At 58.8% G+C, this 18,440-nt stretch overlaps 1 protein-coding gene across 1 annotated transcript in view; it reads left to right on the forward strand.

Annotated features, from left to right (window-relative positions):
- PTPRU (protein tyrosine phosphatase receptor type U) overlaps positions 1–18,440 on the forward strand; it is a 77,790-nt gene that overhangs the window by 31,376 nt on the left and 27,974 nt on the right. The window contains exons 11-17 of the mRNA XM_085306226.1: positions 1,419–1,528; positions 2,958–3,159; positions 6,135–6,237; positions 7,080–7,353; positions 9,581–9,617; positions 11,393–11,531; positions 17,599–17,756. Coding sequence (XP_085162352.1) covers positions 1,419–1,528; positions 2,958–3,159; positions 6,135–6,237; positions 7,080–7,353; positions 9,581–9,617; positions 11,393–11,531; positions 17,599–17,756 — 1,023 coding nt within the window. The remainder of the gene's footprint in view (positions 1–1,418; positions 1,529–2,957; positions 3,160–6,134; positions 6,238–7,079; positions 7,354–9,580; positions 9,618–11,392; positions 11,532–17,598; positions 17,757–18,440) is intronic.

Here is an 18,440-nt window from a genome sequence, read left to right on the forward strand (position 1 = left end):
TGTCCCGGGCGCAGCGCGGAGATTCGGCACGCTCGAGAAAGGCGCRGGAGAAATATATGTGTGTATGCACCCTGCTGCCCTAAAGGTTCCTATAATTCTCCATGAATTTAATAAGTGTCTCATGTACACGTGTAGGACATGGTGCCTCTGATTAAATTAGCTTGTAAATCAAGTGGAAATTGTGTATTTGCACGGTGGGAAGAGCGCGGAAGGCGATCGCTCTCCCTCGGCTGTGATGTACGATCTGAACGAAAGCTGCACAGAACCCCTCTGTATCGGCGGCATCCTTCGTGCTCGCCCGCGCCTCTCCCCCACCCGGCTGGCACGGCTCCGCYGAGTATAAACCAGCTGGCAACGATCTAAATGGAGCCTGCGTCGCGCGTACCACCCAAAGGCCTATTTCCAGCCAGGCAGTTTGAGGAGGACCCGGCTAATAGCTGTTAATAACGTCCTTGGTCCCTGCTGTTACTTCATCCTCTTGGTCCTCTTATGTAGCATCTTGATTTTTATCTTTTTTTTTTTTTTTGAGTGGGTTAATTGCTCCCTCTGCCTGAAATGAGAGGGGGCATTTTTATTTTTCAGGCGTTACAGCCCGCAGCAGATGCTGCTGCTCGCGAACGGTGATCTTTGCGGAGCGCTCGCCTGCTCCGTCCTCCTTAACAACCCCCTCGGGCTGGAGGGAGCTGCTGGGGGGGCGAGGAGGAATGAAAAAAGAAATCCATAGTAAATAAGTGAATATCAATCCCAGCGTCTTCGAACGCTGTTTATATTTGTGATTTTTATTGCCGTGGCCGTTAATTAGAGGGAACGGCKGGGGCCTGTCGGACCTGCCGGACCGTGTTCGGTCACGTTTTGTGTCAGTGCCTGGCTCCATCTCCCAGCCCGGATGCATTAAGGGACCTGTCGCTTTGTGGGGTCCCCGAGTGCCCAGTGGCCCACGCGTCCGCCCCAGCGCTGAGCGAGCAGAGCCGTCGCTCCGGCTCGGCCGCCGAAGGCTCGTTTGCGCTCCCGGTCTCACCTCCAGCGCCCGTGCGGCCGGGTGTCCCCACTGGTCCCGGGGGGCTGTGACCGCAGTGCTGAGCCCTGCCATCCCGTCTCCRTGACCTGCTCCTCCGGCATAAATTCCTCTTTACGGAGTTCACGTGAGCTTTCGCTGACCTTCCTCGTCTCCCCATCTCCCTTTCTGCCAGCTCGGCAGGGAGCTGCAAGCCCTGGTGAGGCTGGCTGCGGCGCTGCGCAGCCCGGGCGCTGCCGGCGTGTTGCTCTCGGCTCTGTGATGATGGCTGGTATTCAAGCCACATGGGTATACATATGTTTTTCTGGCTTGTTTTTAACGCGTGTGAGACCAGCAAGAGCTTTCAATGGAGCTCAGAGGCTTCTCATCCCTCTGCTGACTGCTCTCCTCCTCTCTTTCCAAGTCCCCGGAGGCATCGCTTCGGAGTCTCTCACGTTCACCCCCCTGGAAGACATGATATTTCTGAAATGGGAGGAACCGGTGGAGCCCAACGGCCTCATCACGCAATACGAGGTACGTCCCGAGCCCGGCCCGGCGCTGGCGTCTGCAGGATGGAGCCACCAGTAACATGTATGCGAGGCTCCCTGCCTGTGTTGGGCTGCGTTGCTGTGGGTCTTGGCCGCTTGGCCAGGAAAAGCTGCCCCGCTATGATACGAAGAGCTTTGGGCATGCTGTGTGTGAGAATACCTGGGGTCTACATTGGTATATGGTAGTGGTGGTTATTGGTAGTGGCTATTGCATATCTGGAAGGGTTTTAAGCTGTCCATCCAGCCAGTGTACTGCCTGGCTTCAGTTGAGTCGCTTAGGATAGATCTTAAGAGGAGCTCAGGCAGGGGTACCTGGGTTTTTTTGGGTGCAGTAGGTKAGGTGGGTCCCACCTCTCCATCCAGAACATCAGAAGCAGCAAGTCACCAGGTGCCCCTGTTTTGGGCTTCAGCATTAGATCCTAGATCTGGTTTCTGAATGCGCGATCACCTCCTCCTGGCAGGAGTTTTGCTGGAGCTGAGTATGTCTCAGATGAGACCCGAGTCCCTCTGGGAAGCTGGTGGTGCAGAAAGGACCCAAAGTCATGCCCAAAAATGTGCCTGTGCACCTCTCACTGCATGTTTKCCTTCCCGGGAACGATGCTGCTCCACTCAGGGCCCATGTCCTTGGAGCACGCAGAGCACGGCGCGTTGGTCCTCTGGCCACTGCTGTGCCCAGCACTGGGGCTCCCTGAGTGATGAACACCCTGTGCTGGTCTGGCACCGCAGAGGTGGCTGGTGGCCGGCCGTTATCAGMTGGGCATTGAGGAGAGACCTGCTCCACGTGTCTCCGCAGAGCGCCGAGCCCGGGCATGCGCGCGCGGTGGGGAGCACGTCTCTCCAAGCGCAGCCAGGCGAGGCTCGCCCTTATCTCTGTGTGTTTTTTCCTTCTCGTGCTCTGGCCTCTTCAGCATCAACAAAATTATTAGAGCACAGAAAGAGACAAATGAAAAGCTGATTCCTATCTCCGCTCCCGGCGCTGCTGCCCGGATGGCATCTTCGGGGAGTGGTGATGGAGGCTCTGCCTTTCATTCAAGAACCGCTGCTTTCAGTCGCTGAGATTAAGGGCAACTGTAGTGTTATTGCTACCCCCGAGCCCTTCATGTGGAGCGCAGATCCAGCCTGCTTTTTATTCGCTTTGCAGTAGGGTCTGTCTCTCCTTGTGAGTCTTTCTTTTGTAATTATTCAGCAATGGCTTTTCAGATGAGCCTCTACTTTTGCTTTATCCTAAAAGGCACAACACTGGCATGCACCCCCAGCCTTTGCAACTGCTCCTATGACCACTCCGCTCCTAGGAATTAATTCTTTTCCCTGCCCGTTACGTTAATTCCTTTTCTGCATCTCATCTGTGGTCTCGGGCCTTGTACCTCTCCTCTGCTCATAGGGCTGCCGCGTGATGCTCTCCCCTGTCCTTCTAGATTAGCTACCAGAGCATCGAGTCCTCCGACCCGGCCGTCAACGTGCCTGGCCCGCGGCGCACCGTCTCCAAGCTGCGCAATGAGACCTACCACGTCTTCTCCAACCTGCACCCTGGCACCACCTACCTCTTCTCAGTGCGAGCCCGCACAGGCAAGGGCTTTGGCCAGACAGCGCTCACTGAGATCACCACCAACATATCTGGTAGGTCCAAAGGGCTCTGTTTTCTCCTGGGAGGGGAAGAGAAACGGGGAGGAGGCTGCTTTTTCTCTTGTTCCCTGCTGCTCTGAGGAACAACCCTAGGATACCAGCTTGGCATCAGCCCTGCAGATCTGGGGGCTCTAGGTTCCTCACTACAGATGTTCTCCAAGCCTGTGGCTGGAGCTGGGCTCATGTCTGCTCACCCTGCATGTTGGGAGCAGCCTGGCGAGCACTGTTAACCCCCTAGTCTTTGGGAACAGGAGCTTAGTGCTGGGGCTTTGACAGTGCAGGAGATTTCTGCTCCGGACAGGTACAGCATGGCAGTGCCAGAGCCTTTGTAGCAGACCTTTGGGCCCTGTAGACGATCTGCCACATTTCTAGGATGCCCAAGAAACCCCCAGGTAACCCTGCCAAACACATCCCCTGCCTGAGCTGCATTTCAATCTGTAACTTATTGCGAAGTCAAAAACCTCTTTGTAGCCTTTTTGGCCATTGCCTCTCCTCCAAAGCAGTCTTAGTCTTCCACATGCCTTCCCTCCTCCTCCTCCTGCTCATCACTGCTGATGCAGAGGGCTGCCCACCCTCGGGGACTGCAGGAGAGAGATGCCAGCACCGAGGCTGCTCCACAGCAATCGAGCCGAGTGGCAGTGTAGGATGCAGAGCTTGTCATCACATGGTCGGGCCCTTTTCCTCCCTTCACTCCCTGTGTGCCCACACACTTCCTTACATCTCCCCCGAAACAGGTGCTCCATGCCCTGGAGACCCCCTCCACGGAGGCAGGACTCGAACGGCAGCAGTCTGCACTGCATTTCCAGCTCTGCTGGGGAGCCTGGGTGTGCGGCAGCCTCCGAGCTGCCCTCTTTGCATCGCAGCGAGCCTGGGCACGAGCTGATGCAATGCATTTCCTAGCTCGCTGGAGCAGCTCGGACACAATCTGTTAGTGGGGTGGGCTGAGGAAGGCAAGACTGAACGCTGCCGGCCTTGCAGCTTCCCTGAAACGGCCTTGGAGAAAAGATATTATTTGCATGAGTGAGAAGTGGTGTCTGAGGTGGCATAGATGAGATATAGTCCTTTTCAGCACAGATTTGGTGCATGGTGCGAGGTGGTCCCTGCTCTGCCATGGAGCGCTGAAGAGCTTTCTTGATTTGAGGGCACATGGGGATGGGTAGGATGGAGAGGCTGGTACCCTCCTGTCGAGGTGGTGATTATAAGGCAGACTGAAGAGGTGCTGGATGAGGAAACATACAGCAGTGCTGTGCTGTGCTGTTTGCATCTGCCTGACTCTCAGCTCTGCTCCCTTGGCTGAGTATGCAGGTCAGACCTGCTCTGAGTCCTCCTTGCATGAACCCTTAGCTTCTAGGAGAAAAGTCCCTTAAGTCTCTGTGAGCTTTACGCATCTGGAGAGTGAAGCCAGACCGGAACAAGACATCTCCGTCTCAGGAAAGGCTGTGCCACCTGGCCTTGGCCAGGGACCTTCTCTGCATTTCAGAGAAGATTCACCCCTTTACTCCGAAGTGACCTGAGTGGGGCACTGGCAGCAGCTGGTGAGATGGGGAGTCAGAACTGGATCTGTTGGGACTAAGGGGAAGCCCAAGACCTTTAGTGCCAAGTGGAAAATATAGCTGCAGAGTCCCTGGTCCCAGAAAAAAGCCCAGCATGACTATGGGATGGGAAGGGCTGAGCTGGCACAGGCTCCCCCAGCTGCTTGCACCGCATGTCCAAAACGCCCTCCAAAACACCCTTGGGAAGTGCAGATCTGCCTGCTGCTCTGTCACCCGGGTGTTGCGACAGCTCGTGCGYGTTCAGTAAAAGGCTGGGTTTGCCGCGACGCTCCCGGTGCGCTGCAGACCTGGAGGTTCCTCTGGCACMGTCCCTGCTTGGCATTTCCAGCCCTCTTGTGCTGCTCTCTTGGGGCTGGCATGCAGCTGTCAAAGGGCTGGTTTWTAGCAGGTACCTTCTGAGCAGGTTCCTGGGGCCGAAGCCGCTTCAGCTTTGTTGCTGGAGCCGAAGGACGAACCTGTTGAAGGATGAACCTCCATCTTCAGGATGGTCTCAGCACAYGACAGCAGTCTCGCTGGGGGCGTTGCAGCAGTGCAACAATCTGAGACTTAAATGTGCAAATGAGGGATTAATTGGGCTTCATTAACAAGCCACACAGTACTTAGGGCTGTTTGCTAATATCCATAGTATAGCTATTAGCAGCACCAAATGGGCTGAGATGTTTCCTAATGGGGGCACAGAAATTGCCAAGCAGCGCCAGCCAGGCCCCAGCGACCACTAATTAATCAGGGACTGCGGGCGCTGTGAGCGCAGGGGCCTGCGTCGGAAGGGGGAATGTTCCCCGTGTCAGTCGGAGTATGCTTTGGGTCTGTGGGTTTCTCGAGGCTGGAGCACTTGGGTCCTACCTAGGAAAGATCGCGTGCTCCTCCTTGCTTGTCTCCTACCCTCAATTCAACAGCACAGTCCAACATTTATTCAGCACCTGGTGGATTTTCTTTCTTTGCAGCAATCTGCTTTTCACCTCGTTGTTGCACCTGCTTTGGGGGTTGCTTCCTTTGCTGTCCTCATTTTCCAGCTTTTCCTGCCAGCAGAGGACTCTCAAAAGCATTACTGTGTTGGAAGTCCAAGTCCTTTCATAAATGACCCTCTAGCTGGATGCAGAACAGCCATGGAACAAAACATGCTGAATAGCCCAGGGCTTGAGAGAGGATCGCAGAGAGGCTCCAGCAAGGAGGATTTGGGCCTGGGGCTCGATCACTGGGTCCAGCAGAAGTAGAAGCACTGGAATCCATCCCTGGTGCACGACGAGGGTATGAACAGTGCAGGCTTGGGAGCCGGCATGCCTGTGGTCCACCTCAGTTTGGCTGTGGCCGGGAGCACTTGTGCTTCAGTTTTCCCCCTTGCAGGAAGGCCCTGGGGCTGCCGAGTGCTGGAGCCGCGTGCTCACCRCTGCCCGCTCTCTTCTGCTCCCTCYGCAGCTCCCACCTTCGACTATGGGGACATGCCGTCGCCGCTGAGCGAGTCGGAGAGCACCATCACGGTGCTGCTGAGGCCGGCGCAGGGCAGAGGGGCTCCCATCAGGTAGGCACCGAGGATGGGCTCACTGGGAAGACCCTCAGCAGCTGGGGGGGCAAATAGCTCATCCCCCTGCGTATGAGCCCTTGGTGGCCCTGGGCTATGTGTCCCTTTCTGGGAGGACCTGCTATGGGCTCCAAGTCCTCCGCAGCGTCCACTGTTGCTGAAGTGTTCCCGAGGTGGAGGTGAGGGGACGTGGGAAGCACTAACCTCTCCCAGCGACAGCTCCTCTAGTTACAGCCTGGTAAATCCCTTCCCACGGAAGGAGGATTTAGAGGCGCTGCTTGGCAGTGCACCACGTGGGCYGGATCGGAAAGAAAACTTCCGCTGGGATTTTCCTCCTTGCTTTAGCAAGGGCTGCGAGTGTTTCTGCACTGAGGACCTAAAGCTGGTCCCTCGCAGGGTGGATGTTATGGCCCAACTAGGAGATCTCCCTGTGATGGCCTGACCTGTCTCTCCTCCACCCCTCTTCTGACACCAAGGGGGAATCAGCCCTGGCAGACCTCTGGGGACGTCAYCTCTGGGCACCTTCCTGAGAGCCTGATGGTGGATTTGAGCAGTTCCCTGAGGCGGGGTGGGGATGTTAGAGCATGATGAGGCTGAGAGAAGGTGAGGACCCTCAGGCAGGCCAGATATCTCCAGAAACTGCAGCAGGAGCTTTTATTTCTGCCTCCTTTGCTCGCCTGTTCCCTGTCAACAAAGGAACGTTGCATCTGGCCACCTCATCCGGTCCAGGTGCTTGGGCGATGAGTGCAAAGAAGGGAGAGAAAGAGCGGACTAGCTTGAGCATGGAGGAAGGGCAGGACAGTCCCTTTTGGTAAAGCTGACTTGCATCTCCCCCTGCCCAGCATCTACCAGGTCATCGTGGAAGAAGACAGGCCCAAGAAGATCAAGCGGGAGCTGGGCGGGCAAGAGTGCTTCCCGGTGCCACTGACGTTCGATGACGCCGTGTCCCGGGGCTCCGTGCACTACTTTGGGGCTGAGCTGCCTGCCAGCAGCCTCACCGAAGCCAAACCCTTCACTGTGGGGGACAACCAGACCTACAGTGGCTACTGGAACCCCCCGCTGGAGCCCAAGAAAGCGTATCTCATCTACTTCCAGGCCATGAGCAACCTGAAAGGGGTGAGTTGATGGGTAGCTTGCTCTGGCCCTGCAGGAGCAGCAGGACCCTGGTCCATCTCTTGGGGCGTCGGGAAGTGGGAGTTGCACCAGACATGACCCAGTGATGAGAGTTTGCAGGACCCAAGTCTGGGTATTGCCCTTCGCAGCTGCTATGAGAACGTTTTTTGCCCACGGAAATGCTGAATATCCAGGCTGATTTCTGATGGGCAGCCTGCGACCCTGTGAGGTTTTTGCCATCAGCTGCGGCGGGGAGAGCATCAGTCCCCGAACCGATCTGTGCATCTCCTCTGGCAGGACAGAGTGGAGCGCTGCGTAGGAGGCAAACAGCCAGCCCCGACATTGGGATCCCCCTGCCTGTCCACACTTTACAAGGAAGTCAGGTGTTTCCCTTCCTTCTTGCTCAGCTGCAACAGCCCTGGGGCACCAATCGAGGCACAAGAAGGATGCKGAGTGGTGTTGGCAGTGGCTCTCACCACCTGCTGTGGCTTTCACAGCTCTTGTGAGCTCCGATCTCAATTGTGCTTTGGTCGCAGAGAGCCTGGACCAGGTGCTGCTCTGCCGGTGATGGAGAAGGAGGGCAAGGTAGCATTGTGCAGTGGCTGGAGGTGGCTATATCCTGGCCAGCCTTCCTGGAGACGTGATGATGTTGCTGGYGGAGGATTCCCCTGGCTGGGGCAGCTCCAATCTCAGCAGCCCACTCTTGAGCATCGTCATGCTACAGTAGTGGGAAAATCCAAACTAGCTCCCTGCCAGCCCTGTTGGTAGCCAGGAGGCACAGCTTTCCGGGGGCAAATCCCAGGGTGGAAGAGGATGGTTTGGGCAGGGAGAACCCCGCGCGTGTTAGCACACGCTACGGACGCAGCTGTGGACGCAGCTGCGGAGCTGGTGGCTGGCAGCAGCTGCGGCGAGCTCCCCGGAGGCTGCCGAGTTGCTGCGTTGCCTTTTATCCCTGCGGCAGCTGCGTCTCTGTCACCGGTTGCTGCGTGTTGATCTCGGAGACGCGCCGCGCTGGCTGCGCTTTGGCAGCCGGAGCTGCTCGGCGGAAGCTGATCGGATCCGACTAGCAGGAGGTTCTGCTCTCCGTCTGGGCTCCTTTCCTTCAGGAAGCCAGCAGAAGCGAGGGGAGCACCTCCAGGAGACCCTTGTCATCTTCACGTGCTCCGGCAGCTCCCGTCCTACCCGCAGGGGCGATGAGCTGTCAGGTGCAGCCAGGCAGCACCGCGACGGCCTCCCTTACGCCACGTGCTGGCCTGCGCAGGCTCRCTGCTGGCGTGGCGCACGCAACGTGGCTGTCTTGGCCGAGCGCTGGGGCAGGTGCCGGCTCTCGAACCCATTTTCCCTGGCAAGGTGTGAGCAATCCCACCTTGCCCGGCTGTAATTAGAGCTGAGACAGGTGGGAGTATCTCGGCTCCAGCTCGTTTGAGCCCTGATGGCTGACGCTATTTTACAGCTGTCCTGCTGGGAGGTGATGGATTTGCCCTGACTGCTGTCAGGCAGTGTGAGAAAGCCTGCATCCCAGCACGGGATTTCCCGGGCTGCGGTGCCAGGTGGACCATCGTGTCGGAGTAACCTCGAGAAGTGAGTGGGTCCACTCCAGCTCACAGCCCTCGGCTGCACCAGGTGCCGGCAGCTTTTGGCCTCGTGCTCTGAGGTGTCCTGCAGAAATGGTTTCTTGGAATAGAAACGGGAGGCATGGAAGTTGGAATATTTTAGCTGAACCCTTCCCTAAAAATGCAAGTGCTAAGACTAATCCAGTTGGATGGCTGAGCTGAAGCCCTCACAGGACCCTTGGCAGCACACGCGAAGCACCGGCAATGCGTTTTGAAAACTTTGACAATTCCCGGCAGAGCTATGAATGATGAATTGGGAGTGTTTTAGCCGCAGTCAGTGACACGTTGGTGAAACAAGGCTCATTTGGGTCCTCTGAGGTCCCAAATGAGGGCTTCAGTGAGGGCTTTTCTTTCATGCTGCAGAGCTTTGCCGTCCCCTCTGTGCCAAGAGCGGTGGCCTTGGTTAAGCCAAAGGACGGGGGACAGAGAATTTAACCGCGTGTCTTAGTCCCTCCAGGAWCTCCTTTAGCTGAGCAACGGGTTCGGCTAACACAGCTCACGAGGAAACTCCCTTGATTTGGTTGTAGAAAGCTTCAGCAAACCAGATGTGTGTCTAGCCTGGGTCTCGCTGGACCACGCTGCTGAGTGCTGACCTTCCCAATCTCTTTTCTCTGCAGGAAACCCGCCTGAACTGCATCCGGATTGCCCGCAAAGGTAAGCATGTCCCGGGGCCGGGGTTAGCCACTGGCTTTTCTCATGCACACTTGTCCCGCTGAGGTTGCAGCCACTCCTGAGACCGGGGCTTGYGGTGGGTGGTTGTCGGCACACGGGGCTGCCAGAGGCCAGGATGCGCATGATCGTTTAGTAGAGCTCAGTCATGGGCTGGGATGTTGTTGCCGAGTTTCTTTGGCTCCTGGCTGAGTTTTCACAGTGGCGCTTGGAGGCCAGGCTCAAAGGCAGGCATTGGTTGTGTTGGCTGTTGGATCTGGAGGTGGACAGACTTGCATTTGGCATTGCAGAAGGTGGGACRAAGCGATGGTTATCACCGCTGTTTCATCACCTTGGAACTGAGAGATTAAGGGATTTGACCAAGGTCACAGTGCGGTGCTGCGGACACTGAAGTCGGGTCTCCAGGTTTCTGGTCTGATGCCTGACCATGGCACAGAGCAGATCCCCGTAATGTCTCCTTTGGACCAAACCATCTGCAAAGAGCCGCATGCATCTCGCGAGAGAAATAACCAGGGAAAGAAGGCGGTGCGGGAGATTTGGGGCTCTTTGACCTTGGCAGCATCCTTGTAAATCAATGATGGAAACAATTGATCTCGGCTCCTCTGAGCCCTGGGTGTGCCTGGCGTTTCCGCCATGCCGAGGGGCATCAGGAGGGCGATCGTGCTGCTCGCAGGGGCCGTGCCAGGAACGGAGTGCGACTGGGGATGGGGAGAGGGGAAATCATCATCCTTTCCTCCTCCTGCTCTGGGAATTTCACCAAACACCCGCCTGCTGTAGTCTTTCAGGGGGATTGAACTTGGTAGCCTTGTGTATTTAATAAAATTCCTCRTGCTTGTCTAATATATTTCGCTCCCCGTTGGATTCAGGGAAGAGGAAGGAGGAAAAAAAGAGTAATAAAGTGACTTAAAGTCCTGGCTCAATGGGAAATGAAAAATGGGTATAAATGCTTGCCTGAATAGCGCAGAATATTAAAAAGGGACAAAAGGGGATTTATAACCTGCTAATAGCCTGTATTGGAGATGAACACGGAGCCGGCTGTGCGGAGGCATCAGCGAGGAGGTAAACGGTAGGCGAGATAACGTGGCCGTGGGAGCGCGGGCCCTTCGCGCTCTCCACACTTGGCGCCCCGATGGCGAGACGCCGGCTGCTGCAGGAAAGCCGTGTAGCAGCCCGGGGGCCTGTTGGATTGAAAGAAGGGTAGAGACCCCGGTGACCTTCCTCTGGGAGGAAGAGGAGGCCGATGCTGAGGATGCAGAGCGCAGGCTCTCCCAGCGGGCGCTCGCTATCTGGCGAGTCCCCTGGGCGATGGTTTATTTGGATCCGGACCTTAAGGGGGAGGCGCTGGCAGCCCGGAGCTGGGCACGGCAGGTGCTGGATCGCTTCGTGCACAGTGTGCGCGCGGGGACCTGGCGGCCGGGTGCCCGTCGAGGAGATGCCGCATGTTTCGGGCGCAGGAGGGCATGCCCGCGGGCGAGCTCGGCGGGCGGCACGGCGAGCGTGGGTGCCCAGCAGCCGACGTTCCCGGGACACGTGCGCACGCTGTCCCAGCGCCCCGGGCAGCGCTGCTTTTCTCCTCCCCTGCCTGTGTATTTTCAGCTGTTTTCTCAGTGCGCTATCTGATGTTGCCACTTGGGTTTAAGCTTTCTTTGCTCCCCCCGGGGCTGTGCAGGGAGAGGGAGAGGAATGTGCCAAATCCCATCGGAAAGAAAGTAGGTCGGAGCTGAGCGCTGACCCTCCCATCCGGGCTTTTCTCCTGACAGCTGCCTGCAAGGAAAGCAAGCGTCCGCTGGAGGTGTCGCAGCACTCGGAGGAGATGGGCCTGATCCTGGGCATCTGTGCCGGAGGCCTCGTCGTCTTAATTATCCTGCTGGGAGCCATCATCGTCGTCATTCGGAAAGGGTAAGGAAACCCTCGGCGGCTGGCGTCTCCCAGCCTGTCCCCCAAGCTCTGCCCTTGGCCGCTGCGCGGGGGGTTACGGTGCTCCGCCGGAGCTGTCCGRTTTGCAGCCTTCCTGGTGGAAAGGGCGATGCCGAGAGCTTGGGGCGATGCACAGGGCAAAGACGTGCTGAGCAAACCCAGCAGATTTCCCCAGCCTGCCCGAGGGGCGAAAGGGCTGGGTGCTCGGGCACGACTCCTTGTGCCGGCGGGTCCTGCCCGGCGCTCGGGGGCTTCTTGGCGATGGGAGCTGGTGGTGCTGAGCGCCCGTTGGCTGGGCAGGGTGCGCTGCCTCTGGCCTTGCGGTTGCCCCTTTGCGACGGGCTTGAGGAGRGCAAAGCCTCGCTGAGAACTAGCCAGCTCGTTCCATCTGGGCGAGCGGGACGGCGGAGGGCAGCTCTTGGGAAGCGCCGCTGCTGATGTCCGCGCGAGGCGAGCGGTGGCGGGGGCTGCCCCTCCTCGCCGTGGCGCTGGGGCGGGAGGGGGACCGAGCTCCGCCGGAGGCGCCCTYGGGGGCGCTGGGCTCTTCGTGCGCCTGTTGCCGTACCCCGCTGCGATCTCAGCGCGAGGGGTGTCCGAGCAAGGAGAAATCAGGGTGGTCGGGGGAGGGGATCGGTGTCACCCGTGGGTCACTCCTGCAGGGAGATTGTCAGGCAAGACGTAGCAAGGACTACCCGTCTGCAAGCCATGCTTGCCCTGACGCTTGCCCGGCTCCCACCTGAATCACGATGGGCCTTGGAGGCTGTGGGAAAGCCCTGGAAGGTGCCCAGGGCTCCTGCTTCCAGGCTGTCCAGCCTCATTCCCAATGGCACCTTCTCCGAGCAGGGCACGAGCCACAGCCCTGGCTGGTGCCATCGCCCCGCACCGAGCACGAAGGTTTCCAACGCTTCGACTTCGCTGCTGGAGGTGAACACGCTCCAGTCCTCGGAGGGAGCTTGTTGGCACGTGGCAGTGGAGAGGGGGGAGCCTCCGTCCGGCTCCGTTTCCTTGCACCGCGAGCCAGGACCAGCCCGTGGGCAGGCCGGAGCATCCCCATCCTGTCGCGAGGCGCCTCCGGTGGACTTGGGAAGCAGGAAGGAGCGGAACCGGACAAGACACACGTGGCTTTTTGCCTGCCTCCATGAGCTGGATCCGGGACCGCTGGGTAGCAGCGAGGAGGGAGTGCAGCCGTGCGCCGAGCCGGGCACGGGGCGATGGGAGCCAAGGAACAAATCCCAGTGGGCTCGTCCCTGCCGTGTGCAGGTCGGACCTGCTCCTCACYGGTTCCCAAGGCCGTGGGCTGCTGCTCCATCCACAGGGCCTGCAATCGTGGAGCTTCGTTCCGCCGTCRACCTCTCCGTGCTAAGGAAGAGCGCTGCGGGAAGCTTTACGTGGATGCCAGTTCTGTAACGCGCTTCGGGCGCGCTCTGCAGCGTGCGTGCAGACTCGCCGGCACCTTTCCTGAAGCAGAAACTGGTCTTGCGATTTCGCCGGTCCCTGCAATCTTCCGCCCGTCTCCGGCTGGATCTCGCTGTCCGTCCTTTACGATGGAGCAGTAGCATCAGGTCTGTGAGAACCATTAAGAGAATTTACCTCTCCTGGAGAAGGCTCTCGAGTCAAATTGGAATATATGGCGCTTTGCAGCAAAAACTGTTTCATAATTCTGTATCGWTTAAAATGCTTCTGGCCATGAAAAGCTACTCGAAGAGCAGGACGGGGCTAGGAGCRGGCCTTGGGGTAGCGTTGTGCCCGTCTCCTGCTGCTGCTGGCTGTCCGTCTGCAGCGGAGCAGCGCTGGGGGCCTGCCAAGGGCCCCCTGCTTTTTCCCAGAGATGGGGACCACCATCCTTATGGGGGCTGAGCATCCTGCCGGCGCTCAGGTCCAGCCTGCGCTTGCTGTGAGGAGCAAGGGCTTTGCTCTTGGCTTGGCGTGAGGGCAGCGAAGGCGGCTGAAGGAGTTTTGGGTGAGACCGAGTTTTCCGCTGTTGAGAGCACAGTTTAATTGCAGTGTTGGCAGGTGGATCCTTCCCAGGCTCGCGAGCTGTGGGAAGGTGGCTCAGTGCATCTCCGTGGAAGTGAACATAAACCCCAACGTGGTCTTGCCCAAACCTGCCTCAACAGGGGCATCAGAGCAGGCTCCGGCACCTGCCTCCCAGCCTGGCTCCATCGCACTCTGCCCGGCAGTCAACCAGCCCTCTCCTCCTCCTCTCGCTGCCCGCTCTCCCCAGCTGGCAGCCGTTGAGGACACACTGGACCAGTCTGCTTTCCGATTCCCTTGACTCCAGGTGGGATGTTTCACCTCCTCGCTGTTGCTTCCCTCTCCGCYGAGGTGCAGATAAGCAGAGAGCAGCAGAGAGGGGCGGCAGGACTGGCAGCACCATTGCTGTGGTCCCTTGGTGTCGAGGAGGAGTTCAGACTGCATCAGGGAGATGTTCGCAGTGAAGGAGGGATGACGGGAAAGCGATGCTTCTTCTCACCATCGCTCCTTGAGCCCTCCTGCGAGTGAGGGTGAGCTCCCAGCACCTCCAAACATCGGTGCAGAAAGTTTCCAGCCAGATGGGTCGGATCCTGCTCCCTGTTACACCAGCACATGGATGGACTCGTGGCTCTTACCAGGGCAAAAATACCGGAGAAGCATGTGCCACTGAAATACCTGGACAGACCCTGGCTCTCAGCCCCCTCTGGTCCCCTGGGAGGCGGGGAGGAAGGTGCTTGCAGCCCRTGCGGGGCTGGGGGCCTTTCCTGGCCCTCCCAGCTCCCGGGCAGCAGGCGCTCGGTCTGGGCAAGCAGCTGCAGGGCCCGGAGAGGCCAGGCTCTGCCTTGGGCTCGTTTCCTGGTGGAAAAACTGAGCCGGCAGTGAAACGTGAGCAATGACTCACTGCAGGCCTGCAGCGTAGGTGGCTCCGAAGGAGAGGTTGCAGGTTCTGCCCACGCTGGAGGGGAGGTTTTCCCGGGGCGGCTGCAGGGCTCGGTGCTTTGGCTGGATGCTCCAAAATCACAGCRCGTTTCCCTAAGAAAAGATTGAACTTTGGGAAGAAGCGCGGCTGGGGGCACAATCAGCGTTACACGCGTGGGCGCCCATTCACCGATGCTTTTATTCGGGAGCCGAGCGGGCTGAGAGTCGCTGCGAGGGAGGACGGCGAAGGCTTTCCAGGACGCTCGGCGCCGGGGGCCATCGGAAAGCGGCTGCCGCTCGGCTGCAGCACTCCGAAAGGCGCCCGTCCGTTCGCCGCTCGGGGCCCCAGGCAGCGCTGAGCCGGGGGTGTCATTCGGAGCAGGCCTGGCATGACGGGGACGAAAGGGCAGCAATTAAATGCCTTCCCCTTCCACGGCTCGGGAGCCGTTAAAGGAAAGTAAGCAAAGAGCCGGGGGGGAGGAAGAAAAACAGTGGGGCAGAACCGCAGCTCGTATAAATCTGCAAATCCCCGCTGGCTTTATGGCTGCGCTCACCCAAAAGGAGTCGCGCTGATTTACACCCGCTTGCAAAGCAAAGCTCTAGCGTCCCACCGGAGCTTTGCTGCTGCGCGGCGCTAAGGATGAGCTCAGCGGCTGCCTCGAATAACCCCGCGCGCCTCCCTGCCGCAGCAAATGCCGCCGCCGGCACCGTGATTTTCGAGCCCTCTGAGCGACTCTGTCCTGAAGCAAAAGGCAGGTCGGTGGGCAGGACGCGGGGTGCGCGGGCGCTGCCTCTCCATGGGGCTGCCCCCCACCCCTTCGCAGCAGGAGCTCGCTTGGCTTCGGCGTCCCCGAATGAACCTGTCGAAGGCTGGGTCCAGGCTGCAAATCAGCTCCGGCGCTGAGCGCCCCCGGTTCGGGGCTGTGGGGAGTCTGGGACTAGCTCATAAATCTGTGGGGTGTTTTGCTGTTGGAAAAATGCTGATGCGCTGGAATCGAAATGTTCCCCCGGAGTATGTTAGCCTGTAATAAATGATAACAGCCAAGCTGGGTGCACGGGCGCAACGGGGACGCGGAGGCTGCGGCCGGGTGACCAGCTCCCTGGGAGATGCTCAGGCCGCCTGGGTATCCACTAAGCCGCTATAAACTTCGGATGYGTTCGTCGTTCGGGCTTTCAGATTGCAAAATCCGTCCGGCCATGGCTCTCGGTGATGCTCTGCTGCCCGCCGTCGCCTGGGTTAGTGACCGTCCCGCGCGGGAGGGCGCGAGCTGGCCCAGCCGGCGGGGCGCCGTGAGAGCCGCTGCGTGGGCGCGCGCCGAGATAGCCAGGTTTCTCCTSGGAGCCGGGTCTCCCGGGGCCAGAGACGGAGGACGAGCCGGCGACTGGCTCGTGCGTCACGGTTTGGAGGGCCGCGAGCACGCAGGTGCCTTCCCCACCCGGCGCTCTGCTTCCCGCCTGCTCCTCTCCCGCTCTCCCCCACGTCCCCGCAGCAGCACCTGGCCGTCCCTGGCCTTTGGCAGCCGAGAAGCCCCGTAACCCAACCCTCCCCTTCCCTCCCTTGTTCCGGAGAAAAGCTGCTTATGCAATTTCTGCTGTTCTTTGTTTGCACGCTTGCCAGGAGGAACTACTATTCTTATTCCTATTACCCGTAAGTAGTTGTCATTCTCCTTCTCTTTTCCTCCCTCGCTCCCYCTCCTTGCTCTGCTGCTCTCTGCTCCAACAAGTCTTTTTTTTTTCCCCTCTGTCAAGTACGTTTTAAGGGCCTCTTTGGCTTGGGGAAAATAATGCTGCTGAGCTAGTTAGAGCCCGAAGGCACTGAAAGCAAGAGGGTCAGGTTTCCAGAAGAGCTCCGCTCCCTCTGAGGCAGTCTAGCGGGAGGCTCAAATTCGGGGTTTTGGCAGCATCTCGCAGCATCCCGTCCTCACCAGGGCACAGATGCTTCAGAAGCGCAAGGACCGTCAGTCGATGTGGGACCAAGTCTGCAGCTCTTCCTTCCCCCGGTTTCGTCTCTGCCCTGGTTTCCCAGGAGCCCGACGTCGGCTCTCGGGAATGCTTGCTGTGGTTTCTTCCCCAGAGCTTCGGGTGCGAGGCTCTTTCGTCCCATCAGAAGCACCTGGGCTTTCCCCAGCTCCTTGATTAGGTGTTTAAAAGGGAGCAGCAACAAGAAAAAGCCTCGGATGAGGCTGCAAATCCAGCCCGGCGGGTCCAAGCCGTCGCTGGAGGCCGGGGCACAGCGCTTGGGCTGGCTCGGMCCCCCCCCGCCTGCTCTGAGCTGCGGCAGCCCTGCTGCCCTTTGCTTCGCGGACCGTCGGCGTTGCAGCTGGACGGCTCGGGACGCCGAAGGGATCTGCGCTGCGGCGAAGCCCGGGCGGGAGGGGAAGGAGTAACGCCAGGAGAAGGATCAGGCCTGGGATCGATGGGGTCCCATCAGACTGGAAGCCCCGGGAGGAAGCCGGGTGCGGCGGAAGGGCTCGGGCAGTCCTGCGCACCGCCAGCCGGCAAACGCCATTGCTTGCTGCCGAGCTTGCAAGCAGGGCTCCGGGGAGCCGTCCCACCTTTTTGGGGTGAATTGAGCAAATCCCGCTGCCTCTTCGGTGGCCTGACCCCGTGACTTGTGCCCGCAGGGAGGGGCCCCGGCTCCACGGCGCCCTCGGGAGCATCGGTTTCCCTCTTGCGAGGTGACTCTCCCTCGTCTCTGTCCTGCCACCTGCGGAGGGCAACGCTGCAAAAAATATATGGGAAACCCACCGTGCAGCGGGGAGGCAAAGGAAGGGGACGGTTAGGACGAATAACTGGGATCGCTGGGGGCTGGGAGTGGCTCGGGGCACCGCGAGAGCGATGCGAGGGCACGGGAGAGTTGCGGGGCTCGCAGCCCCGCTGCTTTGGTGCCTTGGCACGGCCGTGCGGCGGCAGGAGAGCGGGGAAGGGCTTGGGGCTTCGCTAACAAGTCGCTGGCCACTTCGGCCCGGGTTTGCAGTGGGGCGAGCGCCCGCTAGCTGATTTGGTGTCTCAAAGCATGCGAAACTTCAGCGGACATCAAACCTAGTCCCCGACATAAACTGAACTGGTCGGGGGGGGGATCTAAAAGCATCATCAGTTCAGCCGTGCTTACGTGTTTTCATTTCTCTCCCCGCTGCCTGTTGCAACCGCCCTGCAGAAAACCCGTCAACATGACCAAAGCGACGATTAACTACCGCCACGAGAAGACGCACATGATGAGCGCCATCGACCGGAGCTTCACGGACCAGAGCACGCTGCAGGAGGACGAGAGGCTCGGGCTCTCCTTCATGGATACGCACAACTACAGCAACAGGGGTAAGGACCGGGAGTCGGGGCGTCCCCCTCCCCGCCTGCTCCCACCCAGCCTGGACACGGTTTCCCTTTAATTAATTAAGGGCTTGCTCCGTGCATCGTATTGCTGCAAGGTTTTCCTTGTGCATTGCGACCCGGGTGTGCGCTGCCGGGATTTGTGTCTCTTCTGAGTTGTGGATCTGACCCCTGTTTTCCTAAGTGTCCCCARAACTGCTGAAATATTGACTTTTCCAAGGCTCAACCACAGATCCTTTTCTTCTTTATCAGCTTGCAGCGCTTAACGTTGCAGGCTTTTCCATGCTCTGAGGGTGAATAGGTGCGCAGGTACATAAAAACGTCTATGTCAAGGGCATCAATCTAACCTGTGTCCATAATAACATTTATTATAATCCATGCTCTGCTGAAGGAAAAATACTGGTGGGTGGCTAGAGCCAGATAAACTTATCTGTGCGTCTTGACCTCTCTGGAGGCAGAGAGCTGAGCAAAGACTGAGGCTGTTCGCGGTGTTCAAGCTCAGACACCAACTCAGACGCTGGATGCAGCCTCCTAAAGTTTGGGTAAGCCCCAGCTCCAGCAATTTAGCTTAGGTTGCAGTTGAAAGCTTTACAATAGCTTTCAGGCAACGAATGCAGCGAGGCGCTTAAGCTGTAGTATGATTTTCTGTGGTTTGAGCAGCCCTGGGATTTG

This window comes from Rhea americana, unplaced genomic scaffold, assembly GCF_003343005.1.
Source record: "Rhea americana isolate MKP2758 unplaced genomic scaffold, rheAme1 scaffold_234, whole genome shotgun sequence".
Taxonomy (NCBI): domain Eukaryota; kingdom Metazoa; phylum Chordata; class Aves; order Rheiformes; family Rheidae; genus Rhea; species Rhea americana.